Here is a 13009-nt window from a genome sequence, read left to right as displayed (position 1 = left end):
TTGTCACATTAGCTATCCTCTAGTCATCTGGTACAGAAGCTGATTTAAATGATAGGTTACATACCACAGTTAGTAGCTCTGCAATTTCACATTTGAGTTCTTTCCGAACTCTTGGGTGAATCCCATCTGGTTTTGGTGACTTATTACTGTTTAGTTTATTAATTTGTTCCCAAATCTCCTCTAATGACACCTCAATCTGAGACAGTTCCTCAGATTTGTCACCTAAAGAGTGGCTCAGGTTTGGGAATCTCCCTCACATACTCAGCCGTGAGGACCAATGCAAAGAATTCCATATAGTTTCTCTTCAATGGCCTTATCATCCATGAGTGCTCCTTTAGCATCTGGATTGTCCAGTGGCTCCATTGGTTGCTTAGCAGGCTTCCTGCTTCTGATATACTTACACTTTTTTTTGCTGTTACTTTTTTGGTCTTTGGCTAGCTGTTCTTTTAATTCTTTTTTGGCCTTCCTAATTATCCTTTTACACTTCACTTGCCAGAATTTATGCTCCTTTTTATTTTCCTCAATAGGATTTAACTTCCACCTTTTAAAGGATGCCTTTTTGCCTCTAACTGCTTTTTTTTACTTTGTTGGTTAGCCATGGTGGCACTTTTTTGGTCCTCTATGTTTTTTAATTTGGGGTATACACTTAAATTGAGCATCTCTTATAGTGTCTTTAAAAAGTTTCCATGCAGCTTGCAGGGATTTAACTTTTGACACTGTACCCTTTAATTTCTGTTTAACTAACTTCCTAATTTTTGTGTAGTTCCCCCTTTCTGAAATTAAATGCTACAGCGGTGGGCTGTTTTGGTATTCTCGCTCCATTCCCCCTCCCTCTGTCGCTCGCTCTCCCGCACCCTCACTCAATTTCACTGGGCTGGGACAGGAGGTTGGGGTGCGGGAGGGGGGTGAAGGCTCCGGTTGGGGGTGCAGGCTCTGGGGTGGGGCCGGGGATGAGGGATTTGGGATGTGGGAGAGGGCTCCAGGCTGGGACAGGGGGTTCGTGTGTGTGTGTGGGGTATGGGTTTTGGGCGGGGGAAGCGGGCTCTGGGTGGGGCCAGAAATGAGGGGTTCAGGGTGCAGGAGGGGGCTCTGGCCTGTGGCGGGGGTTGGGGTGCGGGGGGGGGGGGTGAGGGCTCCAGCTGGGCGTGTGGGCTCTGGGGTGGGGCCGGGGATGAGGGGTTTGGGATGAAGGGGGGAGGCTCAGGCCTGGGGCAGGGCATTGGAGTGTGTGGGGTGCGGGCTCTGAGAGGGAGTTTGGGTGCGGGAGGGAACTCTGAGCTGGTTTGGGGTATGGGAGGGGGTGCGGGGTCCCAGCAGCACTTACTGTGGCTCCCAGGAAGTGGCTGCCAGGTCCCTGCGGCCCTTTGGCAGATGGGTGGCTAGGGAGGCTCCACGCGCTGCCCTTGCAACCACAGGCGCCACCCCTGCAACTTCCATTGGTTGTGGTTCCTGGCTAACGGGAGCTGCGGAGCCAGCCCTTGGGGGCAGGAGCAGCGTATGGCACCTTACTGGTCACCCATGTGCCATAGGGCCGCAAGGACCTGGCGGCTACTTCCAGGAGCCACATAGAGCCAGGATAAGCAGGGAGCCTGCCTTAGCCTCAGGCCCCTGCTGCGCCGACTGGAGCCACCAAGGTCCCTTTTCGACTGGGGGTTCCGGTTGAAAACTGAATGCCTGGTAACCCTAGGTGCGGTATGGAAGAAATGAATGTCCACGTGAGGGCATACATGGAGGGAATCGTGTGTGAGGGTTGTTGGTTGGCAAGAAGTGCACGGGGGAAGCGAGCAGCTGTGCGTAGGGCATGGGAGGTGTGAATTGCAAGGGACAGGTGAGTGCGTGGGCAGGGGAGGGCCTGCAGGGGGAGCTGGGTGGGGGTGGCAGGGAGAGTTAGTGTGGGGTGGGGCAGTGAGGCTGTGGGACGCAGGGGGAGTAGATGGTGTTGGGATGTAAGTACGGGAGGTGGGGGGTACAGTAGGTTGACTGGGGCGGGGCGCCCACCTCCCAGTTAACCAATACCGACTGGGGCGGGGCGGGGCTGCCCTCACTCAGGCCACGCTCCGACGGAAGTCAATGGGGCGGTGCATTTTTCTCCCCCACCCCCCGGCCTCAGGCCCCGCCCTTCCCCTGTCCATCACCGGGCTCCGTGCCGGCGCCTTCCATGTGACCGGAAGGACCGGGGGAGCCGCCCCCGGAGGAGGCTGGGAGCCGGGGCGGGCCGCAGGCGGAGACCCGCCGGCACCAGCGGGGCTGGCAGCAGCGCGGCGCCGGTAGCGAAGCCGCCCCGGACCGGAGCCAGGGATCCCGGCCCCGACAGCCCGGGTAAGCGCCGGCCCCTCCCCCCTCCGGGGCCGCGTTCAACGCTCGGGGCAGAGCTGGGCTGCCAACCGCCGCCGCCGCCCGGCCCGAGCGCGGGGGCAGCGCTGGCCCGAGCGGGGAAGGGGATCCGGGCGTGGGCTGCGCCCACGGCGCTGCGGGGAAACTTACTGGAGCCATTTTGTCTGGCCGGAGCCGTTCGTGAGCTAGTGCCCGAGCCGGTGGGTGTAACTCGTGCCCGAGCGCCGCGGGGAGCTGCTGTGCCCGGTGCTGGGCGGGTTTGCGCGTCAGCCCGGGCAGGGTGGGGTGGGCGCTCCGTGGTAATGGCCGGAGGTGGCTGCAGTGATACCTGCTGTAGGCCAACATCTGCTGGTGAGAGAGAGAGAGAGAGAGAGAGAGAAGCTTTTGAGGCACACGGCATCTTCTCTGGGTCTGGGACAGGTGCTCATCCCAGCATCAGAGCTGTGTAGCATAAGTATTAGCCCCTATTGCAGGGGTTCTCAAACTGGGGGTCGGGACCCCTCAGTTGGTCGCAAGGTTATTACGGGGGGTTTACGAGCTGTCAGCCTCCACCCCAAACCCTGCTTTGCCTCCAGCATTTATAATGCTGTTAGAAATTAAAAACACTTTTGTATATATTTAAGGGGGGTTGTACTCAGAGGCTTGCTATGTGAAAGGGGTCACCAGTACTAAAGTTTGAGAACCACTGCCCTATTGTAAGGGACCATTCAAGGCAGCGTGACCCCTTAACAGCTCTGCAGTCATAGGACAAAAAGGGGAGTTAGTGGGTTGTAGATTGTTGTAATAAGCTATAAATCCTGTGTGTCAATTCAATCCATGATTTTTAGTGTCTAGCAGAATTATGAATTTAAGCTCTCAGACTCATCTTTTGAAACGGTTATGCAGGTTTCCTTTGAGGATGAGGACTGCTAGGTCAGTTATAGAGTGATCACTTTGTGAAAAGTGTTCACTCAGGAGGAATAGGGTGTTTATGTTTTATCACCACACCTGCCTTGTGTGCGTAAAATCTTAGGACAGACAGGGCTACAACTACACTGCATATTATATTGTACTGACTAATCAATGTGGCAAAGCCTTAAGAGGATATCCAATGATATCTTCAGAATGTTCTTAATTTATGTTTAAAAGTCAGAATATTGTATTTTTTATGTATGTTGAATGTCCAGGTAATGGAAACAATACTAATTACAATGGATGCTACCATGTATCTTATTTAGGAAGCACGCTATTGATGTTCAATATTGAACAACTTCCCTTGGTATTTCTGTTAGGCCTGGTCCACACTAACCCCCCACTTCGGACTAAGGTACGCAAATTCAGCTACGTTAATAACGTAGCTGAATTCGAAGTACCTTAGTCCGAACTTACCGCGGGTCCAGACGCGGCAGGCAGGCTCCCCCGTCGATGCCGCGTACTCCTCTCGCCGAGCTGGAGTACCGGCGTCGACGGTGAGCACTTCCGGGATCGATTTATCGTGTCTAGACAAGACGCGATAAATCGATCCCAGAAGATCGATTGCCTGCCGCCGAACCAGGAAGTAAGTGTAGACGTACCCTGAGAGATGTAATCTGGCACTTACAAGGAACAGCATGTTCCAGGGTACATATTCCAGTGCTATGTGCTTATGACACAACATGCTGCAAAACATTTAATCAGATATACATTTAAAAGATGTAGCATACAGATTGTACTTAAGCTGAAAAAACTTTCTCTACAACCTTACTCCTGTATAGCCCAGTCACTTATTTTCTCTAGGCACTAGATCTATATTGTCAGAGAGCATCTTCCTCTGGACTTGCATGATTTGGTTGTAGCAGAGAATCATAGAATATCAAGGTTGGAAGGGACCTCAGGAGGTCATCTAGTCCAACCCCCTGCTCAAAGCAGAACTAATCCCCAGACAGATTTTTGCCCCATATCCCCAAATGGCCCCCTTAAGGATTGAACTCACAACTGTGGGTTTAGTAGGCCAATGCTCAAACCACTGAGCTATCTCCTCCCCCTGGCTACAGGAAGATTGTAGTTCTCTTTTGGTTACTTGTATATCAGTTTTTTATCCCCTTCATTCTGACCAGAATTGTATAGCTCTTCCACTGGCAATCAGCATTTTTACCCTGGTCTACAGGAACTTTGAGTGACTGACAGCTTCAGGTCAGAAGGCCAGTCTAAAGTCTCAAGGGGCTGGCTTTTCACTCTAGGCTACAGGCTATTCTTCAGATTTTTGTTTTGGCAGCCAACCTGGGTGCAGTTCTTTTACTGTATACGTTGTGCTTTTACTGTATACATTCAGCCTTTATAGAGGAAAATTTAGCCAGGTTTATCTCATGGTGAGATTCTTAACCAATATAGTTGCTATTTTGGAATAGGCTCTCTTTCATTCAGGTACACATTTATTTTGATCAATTTAAAATGATCTAGAAGGTACTGATTGTGAAGGCAGAGCAGCAAACAGCATAGTCAAAAACAGCTTGGTAATGCTTCTACTTAACATCATTCTGTGTGTGACTGTTAGCTGACAAGCCCACTGAGTTTTGAATCAGTTTCTTTTTTAAATGCGACTTATATGGGTCTAGGTCTCAGGATACATCTGCAAAGCAAGTAAACACCTGTGACTGGCCTTGGTCAGCTGGCTTGGGTTTGCAGGGTTTGGGCTGTGGAGCTGTAAATTGCTAGTGGGGAGGGTTTCCGACTCCTACAGCCTGAGCGCTAAGGTCTCCACAGCAAGTTTTAGCCTTGCAGTCCCCCGTCCCCCTGCCTGAGTCGGCCATGGGGGCAGACAGAGCCCTAGGGCCAGATTTTAAAACCTGAGTACCTTTAATTATGCCCCTAAAGCTATTTTAAAACATCTGAATAGAAGTGACCTGATTTTTCAAAGGTCCTTAGCACTTGCAACTCACTATCTTAAATTGAAGTTGCGGCTGTTTATCTCCTCTTAATCAGGCCACTTCTATGCAGATGATTAAAAATGGATTTTGGAGTTTAACTTTAATGACCCAGGTTTGAAAACATTGGCCCAAAATAGTTTCTGGTGGTGTCTTTCTGAGAAGGCTTACATTTTTCTGTGATCTAGTGGTTCGAAAGACTGTTTTGGGAATATTTATGGAAACTTTCATATTTAATGCTTTGATATTTATTCACTGAATGATGAATAGTGGTGTTTTGGAGGTATTGGTGGTCTTGTACTTGTGCAGGCAGATGTTTAGGACACATGCATTTTTATTTGACTTTTTTGTTTTGTTTACTTGTGGACTAATAATCATTACTTGTGACTTCCCCCACCGATTTCTAACTCTAAAATATATTCAAATGATGTTCAGAGTAGCATCAGTCTGTACACTGACTAAAGACCAGTCAGAATTCTCAGGTTTTAGGGACACATCAGAGGGAAATTGCTCAAGACTCTCATGTAGTTTACGGCTTGTCTCCATTACCCGCTGGATCGACGGGCAGCGATCGATCCAGTGGGGGTCAATTTATCACGTCTAGTGTAGACGTGATAAATCGACCGCCAAGTGCGCTCCCGTCGACTCCAGTATTCCACCAGGGCGAGAGGCACAGGTGGAGTCAACGGGAGAGCGTCAGCCATCGACTTACTGCAGTGAAGACACCGTGGTAAGTAGATCTAAGTACATAGCTGAAGTTGCGTAACTTAGATCGATCCCCCCTAGTGTAGATCAGGCCTAAATTTGTCACCCACTCTACTTCCTCACCGACTCTGTCAGGGAGGGATGTGAGAGAGCTGCTTTCTGTGGTTCACACTTCTTAAGGACAAGGGCCTCTTTGAGTAGGAAAAGCTAGTCAATGCTCCGATTTCATCGATGACATTTAGTATGTTAAATGGGAAATTAACTTTAGTATTCCAAATTTAATTTGGATACAATGAAACTATAATTGATACCAGTGTAGATCAGGTGTCAAACAACCACACTCTGAGTTGGATCCATCCCCTTGTAGTAGTTATCCATATGTAGGATCTTGTGTAAATCATGATTTCATGGAAATCATGAAAATGCCCCCAAATCATGATCTTTCCATTTTTTTATAAAAAGAAAAATGTCTACAATGAAGTCTTCAGTACAAAAAATTACTTATAGTGCTGTGTGAAAATATCATTCAGTCTTTGAAACTGACTACATTTAGTTGTAAAATTAATTCCATGCAAACTTTGTGAATTCAGTACTTTGCCATTTACACTGTAATGAATTTTCTAAAAACTTAAAATAAAAACTATGATTTACACAAGGCCCGATCCATGAGATTCACATTCTTCAGAATATATCTGTCATACAGGGGAAATGTGGATGGAAAGAGAACCTTCTGAAGTGAATCAGTGTAGTAGTGTGACAAATAGTTGTGAGAACAGGGAACAGTACACATTAATTTTTGAGGTGTTGACTTTTAAACCTCATGAGAACACATTGTGGGCCGCATTTTCAAATAAATTGGGTGTGCAGTTATGTGGGTAAATCTAGTAATTGCAAATGCAGATAGTCAAATAGAGTGCAGAAATAGTAGTGTTCTTAATTTTTCCTCAGAGAATGAAACTGACAATTTCCAGTTAAAACTTAATTACTGTGTGAGGGTACCATATGGCTCTTTATTTTTGTGCAAAGCTCCCATTATCTGGGAGATTTGCTATGGATTCTGTGTAGTGTAGTACTCTAGCTTTAACTTCACCCCTCAGGCTACAATTAAAAATATAATTCGGCCTTCTCAAAATGAGTTTTGAAAGATGTGATGTAGACTCAAAGTACCAAACTGTTTCAATATATTGGAATATGTAAATTGCAGTTTTGGTTATTGTGAACTGCTGTTTTGCAGCACCAACATTTAAGTTATTTAGTCTTTTGCTTTGAAATGGATTCTTTGTGGCCGAATAAACTAGACCTAGACTTTTTATCTTGCAAATCACCTTTCTTTAAATTCAGATAAAGCAATAATCGTCTCGGCAGCATTTTATGCCCCCAAGTTTCTTGTCTGGATTTTTTTGATTTTTAGCATGCTTTAGTTACTTTTAGTTACTTCTACAGTGCCCCAAATATGCTAGTGTCTTTACATGCAGACACAGAATAAGGTGCTTGCTTGCTGTTGTATTACACTAGTGACCACTTGGGAGCTCCATTGGTTGAAGGGTAAAACTAGAAAGTGACAATCTAGCAATTGGAAGAAGCCTGTTTGTTTATGCACTCAAAGCAACCAGCTATATTCTCAAATAAGCTATGCTTTGAATTAATCAAAATGCTTCCATTTTCTCTCTGCACCCTTTACACATACTACTTCAATTTATTCAGTCCCCTAAAGGTTTTCATTTCTTCCTTTTGTAAGGTGACTTCTTTTGAATCAGGAGTCTGTTTTGAATATACACACCACAATCTAGATTGCTTGAGGGTTATATGTTGTATACTCTCTTTGTGCACTGCCTTTTAACAGTAAAAGATGTCATGTGCATATTGAGGGTGAAATATGCTGATGATTAGAAGCAGAAGATTTCTGAATGGCTTATTTTATAAAGGCATTCTAGATTGTCATTAACTTAAATTTGATCAAAGAGGGCATAAGTGCTGTGTGAGAGATGTTAACTTATCAACCTAAAGGCTGTCCTTCACTAGAAGTTTATTGATGGTAGCCAAGCCTTTTACACGTTAAAGACAGAGGGTAATGATTTCAGAATCGACTAAGGCCATTGAAAGTCAGTGGGACTTAGATGCTCTTATTATTTGTATTGTAATAGCACCTAGGAGCCTTAGTCATTGTCAGGGCCCTATTGAGTTGGATGCTCTTGACAATTTTGTCCGGTTTCTAACAAATTGCTTTGGAATTTGGTGTTAGTGGTTTGCATTTGTTTACAATGAAATACTGCGGTTTGTTTTTTATGTCTTTCATACTCACAACTGTGCTAACTTAGCCGGCTGTATTGTACTCTAACGGTTGCTACTTGATTCAAGTATATATTTCTGAGAGCGCTGATAAGCTGATGTTCTGTGTTGATTAGATAACTTTTTTGTGCGATGATGTTTGGCCTTACTTTTGTGTGTATGTGAATAAAATGCTGTTTTTCTCCCTTCCAAAGCAGATCATCCAGAAGACACAATGAGTTTGAAGGCCTTCAAGCTCGTTCCTGCTGTTGAGCGGGAGATGCTAATGGGAGACAAAGCTCGAATCAATGTTGAATGCATTGAGTGTTGTGGGAAAAACCTCTATATTGGAACCAATGAATGCTTTGTCTATCACTTCCTACTGGAAGAGAAGATATCATCAGCTGGAAAAATAACTTTTGCTGCCACCAAACAACTGCATAAATACTTGGGCTTCAAGAAAGCAGTCAGTGAGCTGAAAGCAGCTTCAGCACTCAACAGGCTACTGGTGCTTTGTGACAACACAATAACATTAGTTAACATGATGAACCTGGAACCTATCCCCACTGGAGCTAGAATCAAGGGAGCTGTGACATTCACATTAAATGAAAACCCTATGAGTGGGGACCCTTTTTGTGTAGAAGTTTGCATTATCTCAGTGAAACGGCGGACCATCCAGATGTTCATGGTGTATGAGGATAGAGTCCAGATAGTGAAGGAAGTGTCCACTCCGGAGCAACCCTGTGCCGTGGCTGTAGATGGTCATTACTTGTGCCTTGCTCTCACTACACAATATATCATATTGAATTATAATACTGGCATCTCCCAGGATCTGTTCCCTTATTGCAGTGATGAGAAACGGCCAATTGTGAAAAGGATAGGCAGACAGGAGTTTCTGCTGGCTGGACCTGGAGGGTTAGGTGAGACTAAAAATGTTTTAACTTCCAATTTAAAGTTTCCCTCCATTTCACGATCAGCTTCCCGGATTGAGGTAACTTTAGTAATTGATGCCATAATGTAGAATAAATGCTGCATTTCCTTACAGGCTACACTTGCAATACTTGAAAATTGAAGGATAAGTAATTCACTAAAACTAGTCCTGGGTATTCTTATTGCATGGTTTTACAAATTTGCAAAATCTGCATAACACTTTAAAAATGGTAAACTTGAATTGATCTAGATAAATTTGATTCTGGGGTGTCTATAGTGAAATAGAAAAATTCAGATGGAATAAATTCTACTGTCTCATCGCCCAGGGCAAACAAAAGTATGAACCAAATGAAATTTTAAAAGCTGTTGGCATCAAATTCTGGCTATAATGACTGATTGAAACTGGGACTCAGGCAACCCACATTTTCTTGTGCCAGACTTGCTGCATGACTGGGGACAAGCTATTTAAAATCAGTGTCTCTGCTTCTTCATCACTGAAAGACAGTTATACTCCCCCATCTTCATAAAGCAGTGTGAGAGCTACTGATACACCCACTTCACTATAATACTAACATTAAGTGTTGTTTCAGGATACGCAGAACTGGCATTCCACCTTGGTTCCTTATAAATGTTGCAGTGTAGCAGCAGAAATTACTTTTTTGGTTGCCTTGCTCACTTGCCTAAATTTTCCGGATAGTGCTGTTCAATTAGTAGTGCTCCATAATGGACTTCAGGAATAATAATAATTACATTAGACAAATTAAAAAGGGACACCTTGGGGGAATTCTACCATAAATTATGAAAACAAAACTAGATTGCATGCAGAACATCGAAGTCCCCTCTTCCTGGGAGGTCTGATTTCTCTGTCCCACTTCCTCTGTAGCTTGCATAAATAGCTGTCTTGGAGCATGCTCTGAAGACCAGTATACTTGAACTTCTCCGATCACAGACAAGCCCATTTCAGAGCTGAAGGCCCCTCATAGGGAATGCTCTACCACCAGCACGTCTCTCAGATTGATGGGGAACCACCTGAGTGCCTCTCTGATCATAAGTGTAGCATGTAGCAGTTTCAAGTATCAAGGTCCCAGTTCAGGGCTGTATGCAGCTTTTATACAATGCATTAAAATGCAGCCGCTATGGGCATTTACAAGACCACTGTTACTAATCAGGTTTGTTTCAATTATATTGAATTTACTAGGTTTGTTGGTCATGTGTCTGAAGTGTTAAGTACAGTCCATTACAAACCTTGCCAGTCTGGATTCCAAATACAAGGCACTTTTCTTTGAACTTCCCTTCTCTTACATAAACACATACCAGCAAGTACACTTGTTTTGGGAGGGTGTGCTTTTAATATAAGACACTCCAGTGCATCTGCTTCTTCCTCTGAAGAGAAGATAACACAAACATTTGACATACATAGTCATGTTGCTTAATGCACTACTGGAAGGCACTCAGATACTATGGTGATGAGCATGGTATAAAAACCTATGTAGACTAGAACAGGCCAGACCACCAGTTTGCCCTGAAAGGAGTGAAGTGATGCATCAGTATATCAATTGAGTTATCAGAGGTTGAGAATCAACTGTCATATCCCTCGGTTGTCACTTGCAGGATGAACCTTTATACCCATGTTGGACAACTGTGCTTAATATCTAGATTATCTTTGCATGAGTAACCTCAAAATAGTATGGTAAAAAGTTATTGTGATTTATCACTCTAGCTCAGGGGTGGGCAAACTTTTTGGCCCAAGGGCCACATCTGGGTGGGGAAATTGTATGCAGGTCTATGAATGTAGGGCGGGGGCGGGGGGGGGTTGGGGTGTGGGAGGGAGTGTGGGGTGTGGTGTGCAGGAAGGGGCTCACGGCAAGAGGTGCAAGGGGGTTGTGGTGCAGAAGGGGGTTCAGAGTACAGGAAGAGGCTCAGGGCAGAGGGTTGGGGTGCGCGGTGCAGCAAGGGGCTCAAGGCAGGGGGTTGGGGTGTAGGAAGGGTGCGGCGGGGGCTCAAGGCAGGAGGTTAGGGGGCTACGCAGGGGGCTGGGGTGCAGGAGGGGATGCGGAGTGTGGGAAGGGGTAGGGGGTTGGGGTGCGCGGTGCAGCAAGGGGCTCAGGGCAGAGGGTTGGGATGTAGGAAGGGTACGGCGGGGGCTCAAGGCAGGAGGTTAGGGGGCTAGGGCAGGGGGCTGGGGTGCAGGAGGGGATGCGGAGTGCGGGAGTGCGGGAAGGGGCTCAGGGCAGGGGGTTGGGTGCAGGAGGGATTTGGGGTGCAGGCTCCGGCCCGGCACCGCTTACTTCAAGCGGCTCCGGGGTGGCAGCGGGGCTCAGGCAGGCTCCCTGGCTCCGCACCACTCCCGGAAATGGCCAGCATGTCTGGCAGTGGCTCCTGGGGGTGGGGTGGGGCAGGCTGCTCCACTGTGTGCTGCCCTCACTTGTGGGTACCACCCCCGAAGCTCCCATTGGCCGTGGTTCCCCATTCCTCCCCCCCCCCCGCCCGTGGGGCTGCAATGACGTGGTGCAGCCTGCTTCCGGGAGCGGCACGGGGCCAGGGCAGGCAGGGAGCCTGCCTTAGTCCTGCTGCGCCATGGGGCTGGCAATCCCACAGGCCAAATTCTGCCTGCGGGCCGTAGTTTGCCTTCCCCTGCTCTAGCTCTAAATGTAGAATGGCACTTACAGATTTGATGTGCTGCAGTGAAAATCAAGATGGCATTTATATATTTTGTTTTATCTAATCAATCTGTTCTTTAACACCCACTTCTGAATAAGTCTCTCTAAAGAATTTAATTCTTACCTTTCCCCTTTTTATTTTTCATTTTATTTATTTGCTTTTAGTGTAAAAGAAACTCCACACCAAAGACTTCCTGTCATCCACTTCAACCACTTCTTCATTGGATCATTCTTTTTAACTTTCTTGCCTCTTCTTCCCTGCCTTCCTCAACTAGCTAAATACCGTTCTGTTTTTAGTTTGTGTTCCTACATGAAAGTTCTAGAGCAGGGGTCGGCAACCTTTCAGAAGTGGTGTGCCGAATCTTCATTTATTCACTCTAATTTAAGGTTTCGCCTGCCAGTAATACATTTTAACGTTTTTAGAAGGTCTCTTTCTATAAGTCTATAATATATAACTAAACTATTGTTGTATGTAAAGTAAATAAGGTTTTTTAAAATGTTTAAGAAGTTTCATTTAAAATTTAATTAAAATGCAAAGCCTCCCGGACCAGTGGCCAGGACCCGGGCAGTGTGAGTGCCACTGAAAATCAGCTGGCGTGCCGCCTTCGGCATGCGTGCCATAGGTTGCCTACCCCTGTTCTAGAGACAATGACAGTTTAGGCCCTCTGCCTGTCTCACCTAGCATAATATCTAGGACTCAGGTCTAGACTAGGAAAATATGTTGTGTTTAAAGGCTATTTATTAGTCAGTGTATCTTTTTATGTGTTCAAACACATTAGTGTAAAAGTATAATTAAGCAGGCCAAAAAAGATTTCAAAGAGCAACTAGCAAAAAACACAAACAGCATTTTTTTTTTAAAAATACAGTACAGACCCGTTTACACACGGATGTCGGGAGTCAAGCCGTCACGACCGCGTGTTAACGGACCGCGGGTTAAGAGGGTCATGCTGAAATATCTTGAGATATATATATACTCTATATACATGTATAATTATCTAGGATTACATACGTATTCACAGCGTCCCAAATACTGCAGGCCTATCTGTTAATGGCACTTTGCAAGAATATAAATTCAAATGTGTAATCTAATAAAAACATTATTATTACTATACAGGAGTGAAAGTAACTCAGGACACTTACTGGTACGGGGCGGGGGCGGCTCTGGCACCTGAAGGGGCGGGGCCGCGGGCGGAAGGGGCGGGGCTAGGGTCAGCATCCCCCAGCCAGCCC

At 46.1% G+C, this 13009-nt stretch overlaps 1 protein-coding gene across 1 annotated transcript in view; it reads left to right on the top strand.

Moving 5' to 3' along the window:
* Positions 1-8424: 8424 nt before the first annotated feature.
* TGFBRAP1 (transforming growth factor beta receptor associated protein 1) overlaps positions 8425-13009 on the top strand; it is a 52400-nt gene continuing 47815 nt past the window's right edge. Inside the window, exon 1 of the mRNA XM_065419135.1 lies at positions 8425-9109. Coding sequence (XP_065275207.1) covers positions 8425-9109 — 685 coding nt within the window. The remainder of the gene's footprint in view (positions 9110-13009) is intronic.

This window comes from Emys orbicularis, chromosome 1 (assembly GCF_028017835.1).
Source record: "Emys orbicularis isolate rEmyOrb1 chromosome 1, rEmyOrb1.hap1, whole genome shotgun sequence".
In the NCBI taxonomy this organism is placed as follows: Eukaryota; Metazoa; Chordata; order Testudines; family Emydidae; genus Emys; species Emys orbicularis.
Note: the sequence above shows the minus strand (reverse complement) of the source record. Positions and strands in the feature narration are given on the sequence as shown.